Raw genomic sequence first — 8,948 nt, forward strand, 5'->3', positions numbered from 1 at the left:
CCGACGGGCGGCCGGTAACCCGCACACCGCCCCAGCCGTGCCGCGGAGCGCCAGACCCACGCGTGGGCAGACCCCCGCAAGGCTCCAGGAACGACTCCTTCCCGGGGCGCCCCAAAACTGAGCGCACCCCAGCTCCCCACCCGGCGGCAACTGCGTCCCCGCTCGGGACACCCCCAGCCCGCCTTACCTGCCCGGCGGCTGCCGCCGCCGCCGCCGCCGCCGCCGCCGCCGCCGCCGCCGCTCCTTCAAACCCCCGCCCCGCCGCCCATCGCCCGCTCGGCGCTCGGCCCGGCTCGGCTGCTCGGGGCGGGGCGCGGCGGGGGCGGCCCCGGAAGCAGCGCGGCGGCGGCGGCGGCGGCACCGGCACCATGGCGGCGGCGGCGGCGGCGGCCTCGGCCCGTGCCTCGGCCCGTGCCCGCGGAGCCGGCCCGGTGTGGCGGCTGCGCCTGCTGTGCCAGCGCTACCAGGAGTACGTGAGGCGGCACCCGGCCGCCACGGCCCAGCTGGAGGGCACCGTGCGGGGACTCTCCTACCTGCTGCCAGGTGCGGGAGCGGGGGGGCGGGCGAGCCTTCGTCCCTCCGGCCGGGGGGCCGCGGGCACCGGGACCCAGCGGGGAGCGGGAGCTCCCCCGGCTCCGGGCGCTCGCTGTAGCCGCTCTCTTCCCTTTGCAGGTCGCTTCTCGGACTCGCACGCGCTGTCGGAGCTGGGTAGGTGGGCAGCGGGTCGGGGCCGGTGCTGTGCCCTTACCCGGGTGCATGCGGGTCTTGCTCCCCGGGCCCTGCTCTTGTCCATGCATTCTCGGGCAGCTCCTGGGAGGAGTCTGCATATCCTGCTACCCTCCTTCCCTCATCCCTTGTCGCGGACAGACACAGCAGGGCCGGTTTGGCTTGCTTCCTGTGCATCCATTCTGCGTTGTTCTCTTCCTTTTCCAGTGTACTCTGCCTCCAACCTCCTAGTGCTGTTAAATGACTGGATTCTCCGAAAGGACCTGCAGGAAAGCCTGCCAGTGGTAAGGCTGGAGCATGTGGGAGGAGGATTTGGGACATAGGCTTTCTTCCTTGCAGGAGCTTTCAGCGAATGTCTGTAGAAACTTAACAGGTCTTTGCTAAGGCCTCTCTTTGTGGTCAGGTATGGAGAAGCCAGAGGCAACCTCTGAATGCAACTAAAATAGCAGCCCTGTCCTTTAGCTCCTGGCTTGAAGGTGTGGCCAGAGCACTCCCTGGACCACAGAAATCAGGCCCTGACTTGCACCAGAAGCTTCACAGGCTTTTTTGAGAAGCTCAGAACTTGAACTAGGTAGAGGTGTTGATGAATAAACCGTTGCTGTTTACACAGCAGTGGCTCTGGAGCACTGAAGCTCTTGATTCCATCTATGAGACTCTTCCTTTGGGTAGGGTACTGTGTTGAGTAAAACAAATGTAAGCGGCTTGCTACTATGTCTATCTTGCATGAGCCCCAGGCTGGCTCCCAGCATTCCTAAACCCTTTGGGGAATGGGGAAGAGGTTGTTTTTTTCCAGACAAGGTTCTTCTGTTACAAACCTGCCCATTGTGTGGCTTGGGTGTTGGCAGCTCCCTGAATGGAGCAAGAGGTGTGTAACAAACAGAAATGCACAAGACTTGCTTCCCTGGTTAAAATTGAATAGAATTCCAGCTGTATTGTCTTTATTGATGCTTTTCAGTGAATCAAACCCTGTGGTTGACAGCAGTAATAAGTTCCCACGTGGATAGCAGAGACCTAGACTGGAAGAGGACCCACTGTCCTGGGGTTCATGCCTGAAATCTAGTCTGATGCTGTGTTCAGTCAACATTCACTCTGATGTGGCTGTGGACTCTGGGTTCCCTTCCCTCTACTTCAAGTACGCTCCCTCATCAGCTCTGTCCAGAGAGGAGGTTGTCTTGTGTCTCAGCTCTGGGATGAGGGGGAGGGGAGGGTTTTGCTGTGCAGCTCAGGCACAGTGCCACAACCCAGGAGGCTGTCCTGTTGTGTCAGTTGGGGTAGAGGCAATATAAAACACAGATGTGATGTTCTCCCTATTTTTGGAGCGGTAACTGTGATGTGTGATGTGGCAGTCTGCCCCTACTTGGACGTAGATAAGTGGGCTTGTGTGTAGGCTCCAGCCACAGTGGAGACATTGCTTTTTTTTTTCTGGAGTTGTGACTTCCAAGGCCATCTGGTGCTTATTTCTGAGGGTCCCACCAGACTGGGCTGTGTTTCTGCCCTCTTTAACTCCCAAGCAGAACCTGCATCCTGTCCCCTTCCTCCCCTCTGTGTTTTGCAGTCGCTGCCCCAGCAGAAGCTGCTGACCTGGCTGAGTGTACTAGAATGCGTGGAGGTCTTTGCAGAGATGGGGACAGCCAGGGTGTGGGGGGAGATGGGCCGGTGGACCATCATTGTCCTCATCCAGCTGGCTAAGTAAGTGCTGTGGGCAGAGGGGAAGGGGCAGTGTGCGCTCGGAAAGGGGACCTGAAGGGCACTCCATAGTACCCTGGAAAAAATCCCACACAGGACTGAGCTGCCACTCCCTGAGGCTGGGGGAATTTGGAGCCCCATGGTGTACTGGACTCTGTGCCACAGAAGGGAGCACTTAGACCTCTCACCTTGCCATTTGCTCTGAGGAGACCCGAGTGTTTCCCTCTTCTGTGGAAGCCATCAGTCCAGTGTAACAGGAACCCAGCTCCATAGTCTGGTATTGAAGACTTCCACATGTCTGTTCACAGAGCCATCCTTCGGCTCCTGCTCCTGCTGTGGTACAAAGCTGGCATCCAGATGTCTCCTCCCATTGTGCCACTGAACAGGGAGAAGCAACAGCCTCTCCACCCTCAAGGTGAGCCCATGGTGTTGTCATCATTGGCCTGGTGCCTTGCTGAGCCACATGTCTTGTCCTGCTAGAATTACTCATGAGAGCAGTGGCTTGTGCAGCACATGGAACCATAAGGTGTCTGTACTCAAGGCTGAGCTGTGTTCAACTTTTCACCCTTTGCAGAGGACGAGTTAGCTTAGTGGCAGGGTTGTCCAATATCTGGACCATCCTGGAAGGAGGGGATGGAGAAGTCCAAGCTGTGAATATCTGGCTGAACCATGAGTCAGGCTGTATGTGCTCTGGTCTAGTGATGAGGAAAGAGGCCCGAGACCTGCGCAATGTCAGGCAGATTTACCTTTTCACCCTCTGCCTACTGTTAGCCCCTGCAGAATTGTCCAGTTTGCACTAAATCAGCCTTTCAATCTGCTCTTCTTGGTGGCAGCTCTGAGGTATGAAGCTTTGAAGCCTGACTCCTGTGGCTGTTTCCTTCTGCAGGCATGGAAGACAACTCCTCAGGGAAGGATCAGACCTATGTTGGCAGGCGTTCCAGCCGTGTTGTGCGCTCTCTACAGAGCAGTAAGTGACTGAGCCTGTTTTTCAGCCTGAGCTGTTCCTGCTCTGTGTCTTCATGGATGGCATGGATGTGAGCAGTAGAGGGTAGAACCTTGGGACATAAAAATGGGACATATAAAGGCCACTCAAAGGGCCTCATATCTGGGCCCACTGTGGATAGGTGGGCGTATCAAAGCAACCAGAGACATGCTGCAAGGCTAGCACTAAATTGTGTTTTCCCAAGTGAGCTGTGCAACAGAGACAGCTCTTCATCATGGTTATGTTTTGAGGAGCATGGATCTTACAAGTACCTCTTCAGGCTTTCCCCTTTCACACCTTCACAGTGCAGAAAGCAGGGAAACATGATAGGAAGGTGTCCTGGTTTCGGCTGGGATAGAATTAGTTTTTTTCCTGCTAACTGGTATGGTGCTGAGTTTTGGGTTTAGTATGAGACTAATGTTGATAATATTGTTATAACTGATACTGTAGGTTGTTGAGAAGTAGCAGTTACTCTAAGTAAAAGACTTTTCAGCTTCCTGGGTTCTGCTAGTGAGGAGATGCGCAAAAAGCTGGGAGGGAGCATGGCCAGGATGGGTGATCTGAACTGGCCAAAGGGATCTTCCATGCCAAGAACCTCATGCCCACTGTATAAACTGGGGGCACTGGCTGGGAGGGGCAAATCACTGTTTGGGAATGGGATGGGCATCACTCTGGGGATGGTGAGTGGTTGTATATCACTTGTGTTTCTTGGGTTTTGTTGTCTTCCTTTTCATTACTGTTAAAATTGTTATCATTTTTATTTCAATTATTAAACTGTTCTATGTCAATGCAGGAGTTTTACCTTTCTCTGATTCTTCTCCCATCCAGCCGGCGGGGGGAGGTGAAGGGCTCCAGGGCTAGGTGGAGTGAGCTAGCAGTCATGTGATACGTAGTTTCCAGCTCGGACAAAGCTTTTATTTGTGCTAGTAACCAGACCTGCTTCCTTCAGCCCCGTCCCTGCAGTCCCGGCACTGGGGGTCCCCCCAGCAGAGGGAGGAGTCGCAGAGCCGAAGAACGGAGGAGATCAACCAGCCTCCCACTCCTCTGGGTCTCCAAGAAACCATCGCAGAATCCATCTACATTACCCGCCCCCTGCTCCACCGTATCCTGCCCTTCTCCGTGCGGGCTCCCGGCACTCGCGGTGCCAGCAGAGGGTGCTGCGGGCTCGGCCCGGGTGCTGGGCAGGGAGCGGCTCTGCTTGGGCACGGGACCCGGGTCTCTTCCCGTTCTTACACTTTGGTGACTGGCCTCAGCCACTGGAGCTGTGGGTGCAAGTCCTCCAGCCCTTTTCCCCCGGGCCTCCAGCCCTGCCTCCGGGTGTATTCGCCTGCATTTGGCAGAATTTTGTGGGTATGCAGGGGATCACTTCTCTGTGTGCCTCTTGTTAGGAATCTCTCATCTTTTCATTCCTTGACTGTGTGTTCCTAGTACTGAGTCTAGGAGTATGGGGCCAGAGATCATGGAAGCCCTGGCTCCTCTCAGCAGTCCTGGACATCTCGAGGTCAGTCTGATGAACAGTCTTTCTAGGTGCTCGGTTTGGTGGTGGCTGGGCATCACACTTCCCTGTTCCCAGTCCTGGGCAGGCCCTACTGAGAGAAATATGCACCCGGGATGGTCTTTAGCTTGGAGATTGACACATCTTCTACAACACTTACAGTGCTCTTTGTTCTGAGCTGGTGCGGGCTGCTCTGCGTGGAGCTGAGAGTGGAGGACTTTAGAAGCCCCCTTTGTTTTCCCTGCTGACTGCTTTTGCTGTGACTTAGCTCTCTGCCCTCCTCTTCCAGTCTGAGTTTGCTGAGTGATCTGAAAGACCTGAACAGGCGAGAGCGGGCGGAGCTGAGGCGACGCACGATCCTACTGCTGTACTACCTGCTGAGATCTCCTTTCTATGACCGATACTCAGAGTAAGGGGCCCTTGATGGGCTTTTGTTGAAAATTTCCCTTTTAACTGTGGTAGCGTCAGGGGACTGGGTGAGTAGATCTGGAGATGTGTGGGTGCCTGTGACCAGGTTAATCTGAGCCCTTGTCTAACAGCTGCCATTGCTGTTTGTGTGCTCAACAGCTGGGGCAAGAGATGTCCGGCTGGACTTGTTCATATTCTCTCCCTTTCTAGGGGCAGGATCCTCCTTCTTCTGCGCTTGTTGGCTGATTATGTGCCTGGAGTTGGCTTCATCACACGTAAGTGGGTCCCACTGTTACATCCCCATTTATTTATTTATATCCCCATTTCTGCCTGGTGAAGAAAAATGAGGGCAGTTAGGAACATTTGTCAATTGGTTTCCAATCTGGGGAAGGAGCTGGGAAGTCCTTAGAGAGGTTAGCACTAGAGCAGTTGTTGATGCCTGAGTAATTTTTAAATGCTGAAGGAAAAGATTGATTCCTTCCTGGCTTGATGACAGTAGTAAACCTCTATGTGCCCTGAGGCTGCAGAGCTCACTGTCTGCCACCTAGGCCTGTTCTTCTGGGCATCCTTTCTGTACCTCAGCTGGTACACCACGGCCCCAGCTTTGCAGCCCTGTTCTGAGCTCTTTTCCTTGATCCCTAGTCTACAGTGTGGACATGAGGGGTAAATGAGTGTGTAGAAGTCTTGAACCAGGCAGAAACTGACTGTAAATCAAAGGGCCAAACCAGGTCTGTGTTCTAGTTCTTCACCAGAGGATCCCTTTATTATAGGCCAGCGTTTCATTTCTCTCCACTCTTCCCCTGATGATGTTAATCCTTTTGTGGAGTGATTCATGGCAGTGATATGACATTACATCAGCCTGGCATCATGGGATTGCCCTTTCTTTGGGGAGGTCACAAAGCTGGCTAGCTCAGGAGCCACTTCCTCCAGTTAGTGTTTCAGAGAGGCTTTGGAGCCTGCATTAAGCCCTGTGCAACGTAAGCATTTTCACTCTACAGCAGATGCTTCTGTTTGCACCTGCTCACTATTGCTGCGTTATCTTCCTTCTTCCCTGTCACAGCAGTGTTCTCCTGACTCTCTGCATGTGGGTTTTCCCCTTGCACATTGCAGATCCCCTTTCCCACTGCAGTTTGAACATGTCAGCTCTGAGGGAATGGTTGGTGTCCCACACCATGGCTGTGTTGACCATGTTTCACACCCCTCTTGGTCCTGCTCTGATCTCTGGCACCACATTGCAGTGTTGCCTTACATCTTGGCAGAATAGAATTCTTGGGTTCATCTGAGTTGTGTAAGTGGAGATTTGGGGTTGTTTGGATCATAATGAGAAGTGGGGGATATACCCCATAGACACACTGCTTTAAATTGTTGCCTTTCTACATGTATGATCTCTCTGTTCTCTTGTTTCAGGGCCACTGATGGATTACTTGCCTGCTTGGCAGAAAATCTATTTCTATAACTGGGGCTGATAAGAAAAGAAGACGATTATTCTCTGCTAAAATCATGGCTGGACATTCCTAAGGAGTGCAAGCAGGCTGGGGGAGGGATGTTGATAATGTCTAATTTTCAGTTAAATCATAAATGAGAAGTTCCTGTTCTGCAGAGCAGGGAGGGGGTTGTATGCAATTTTTTAACAGATCAAGGCATGAATGATGGACACTAAATGTGTAGGGAGACCCTGGCCACCTATTTCTCTGGACCATTCTGTGGCTGTAGTGATGGTGATGGGGCAACTTCTTTTTTGAAGCACTTGATTTTTCTTCTTTTGTACAGCTGCGCTATAACAAAGCCAGGCAGCGTAGTGGATTTTGGGAGAGCACTGTCTCACATGTCATGGCGCTGAGGTTGACCCACAACCTGCTTGTGTTGGCCATGCCTGGCCCATCTGCTTGGAGCAGACTTGTCTGTCAAATAAACTGACTGAATGGAGAGAACTGGGCTGAAGAGCCTCTGCCTCTTTGCATGGGATCCCTTGTCTCTGGGTGCCAGCAGGTCTCTCTGTCAGAAACAGCAGCTTTTGCAGTTGTCTACCCTGGGGTACTCTGTCCCTTAGAAGCCTTTTGCTCTGGCCTGTGTCAGTCAGGGACCCACATGTTGCTCAGCTGATGACTACAGCCTCTGTAATTCCCAGTGCCTGCCTCAGTCCCCAGAGTCCTGGGGTTCCCCTGGGGGTCCACAGAGCTGCAGTGTGCAGGCTGCTTTCCTAGCACCTAATGTGTGTTAAAAGGGTTTGCAGAATGGCTGCCAGCCAGGGCTTGGCCAAGGGCAGAGGAAAAGTGATTAATTCAGCAAATCTGCTGTTGCATTTAAAGGGCCTAGGACAGGCCTGTGTCTCTTCTAATGAGGGGACAGTTGAGGCATCAGTCTGCACAGAGAACTTCTGTGGAGACTCCCTGCCCCACAGTCAGCTGTATGGGTAGTAAGTGTGTCCCCAAGTGGGTATCAGGAGCATTCCTACCTGAACCATCCCTAAGGGCTTCTCAGGATGCAGGGGTCACAGCCTTCTTGCCTCAGCACCCAGCACTGGAAATGCAGTTCCACACACACATCCCTCATGGGCCACCGCAGCTGGGGACAACAGGACATCGCCAGTGTGAGGGTGTGTTGCCACCTCAGCTGGCAAGGCCCTGCAACATGGTAACAGCAGCACAGGAAAGCCATGACCAAGGAATTGTACTCCCTTTGCTCAGTCTTATAGCAGAGGAAGATGCTGAACTGTTGTCTCCTGGGACACAGTGGTACCAGGATGAGATGCAAGGGTCTGCTTTTGGAGGTTTTGAGAGGAAGGCACAAGCAGGTGCTGAGGGACAGAGACAGCCCTGGAGCTCTGACTGTATGGAGGGACACACACCAGAACAGTGAAGGCTCAGCAGCTGGCAGGGCCCAGGCAGAGGCAGCCCAGGACCTGAAGGGGACAAGGTAGGAAGGGACAGCAGCAGTAGCTGGGAGGGGCCAAGTCCCCTGCCCAACCCAGCAGGTGTCCTGGGCAACCAGGGTGGCTCCTCTGTGACCTTGCTATGGAACCAGTGGAACCGGTCAGTGTGCACCATGCTGTGCTGCCTGCTGCTCCTCGCCCTGCTGCTGGGGGCTGCCCTCCCACGGCCTGCACACCAGAGGTGATGGCACTTCACTCCTTCTCCTCCTCCCTGCCCCAGTACCTGCAGGGCCCCTGACATGGGCTGGGACTTGTGGCACCTGGCCTCAAGAGCTGGCCAGACTGGTTGGAAGATGCAGACCGTGGGAGCTCTTCTGCCAGCCTGGGTAAGTGGTGTAGGACCTTGGCTCACTCCTGGTCCTTGTTTTCCTCTGTAGGAACAGCTACTCAGTTCCTGAGGATTTCTCTGCTCCCCTGGAGCTTCCACAGAAGCACTTCGGCCTGGTGGATGGTACAGCGCTCTCCTTGCCCCTCTGAAGCCCCTTTCCATGCACTCACCCCTCCAGGTGGGTGGTCGTCCTGGAGCTGAGCCCAGCCTCTCCTGCCCCCGCAGATTACGGCATCAAGCCCAAGCAGCCTGGCTTCAGGACGCGGGCGGCCCCGGCGCGGCCAGCGGAGCTGCGCAGAGCCCGCAAAAGCAAGCGTGACGGGCTGGACCTGCTGGAGTACTACGAGGATGGGCGCCTGTGAGCCAGCGTGCCCTCATGCCCACCACAGCC

The 8,948-nt window shown here is 54.5% G+C and overlaps 2 protein-coding genes across 2 annotated transcripts; both read left to right on the forward strand.

The window, feature by feature from the left end:
• Nucleotides 1–368: 368 nt before the first annotated feature.
• PEX16 (peroxisomal biogenesis factor 16) lies at nucleotides 369–7,228 on the forward strand. The gene is made up of 11 exons (XM_066552789.1): nucleotides 369–543; nucleotides 673–708; nucleotides 934–1,010; nucleotides 2,282–2,415; nucleotides 2,721–2,827; nucleotides 3,299–3,379; nucleotides 4,344–4,496; nucleotides 4,823–4,895; nucleotides 5,179–5,298; nucleotides 5,508–5,572; nucleotides 6,705–7,228. The coding sequence occupies exons 1-11, from the start codon at nucleotides 369–371 to the stop codon at nucleotides 6,761–6,763; spliced, it is 1,080 nt and encodes a 359-aa protein (XP_066408886.1). The 3' UTR covers nucleotides 6,764–7,228.
• A 1,114-nt stretch (nucleotides 7,229–8,342) lies between these two features.
• On the forward strand, nucleotides 8,343–8,919 carry FREY1 (Frey regulator of sperm-oocyte fusion 1). Its single transcript, XM_066551186.1, has 3 exons — nucleotides 8,343–8,410; nucleotides 8,613–8,680; nucleotides 8,783–8,919. The coding sequence occupies exons 1-3, from the start codon at nucleotides 8,343–8,345 to the stop codon at nucleotides 8,917–8,919; spliced, it is 273 nt and encodes a 90-aa protein (XP_066407283.1).
• Nucleotides 8,920–8,948: the final 29 nt, after the last annotated feature.

The sequence above is a fragment of the Molothrus aeneus genome, chromosome 6 (assembly GCF_037042795.1).
Source record: "Molothrus aeneus isolate 106 chromosome 6, BPBGC_Maene_1.0, whole genome shotgun sequence".
In the NCBI taxonomy this organism is placed as follows: Eukaryota; Metazoa; Chordata; class Aves; order Passeriformes; family Icteridae; genus Molothrus; species Molothrus aeneus.

Bases quoted from the DNA above. Each gene is read 5' to 3' on its own strand.
- FREY1 (XM_066551186.1), top strand. From the start codon at position 8,343: ATGCTGTGCTGCCTGCTGCTCCTCGCCCTGCTGCTGGGGGCTGCCCTC. The intron at 8,411-8,612 runs GTGATGGCACTT...CTGTAGGAACAG, and splicing joins CCACGGCCTGCACACCAGAG to CTACTCAGTTCCTGAGGATT. The intron at 8,681-8,782 runs GTACAGCGCTCT...CTGCCCCCGCAG, and splicing joins GCACTTCGGCCTGGTGGATG to ATTACGGCATCAAGCCCAAG.
- PEX16 (XM_066552789.1), top strand. From the start codon at position 369: ATGGCGGCGGCGGCGGCGGCGGCCTCGGCCCGTGCCTCGGCCCGTGCC. The intron at 2,828-3,298 runs GTGAGCCCATGG...TTCCTTCTGCAG, and splicing joins ACAGCCTCTCCACCCTCAAG to GCATGGAAGACAACTCCTCA. The intron at 5,573-6,704 runs GTAAGTGGGTCC...CTCTTGTTTCAG, and splicing joins TGGAGTTGGCTTCATCACAC to GGCCACTGATGGATTACTTG.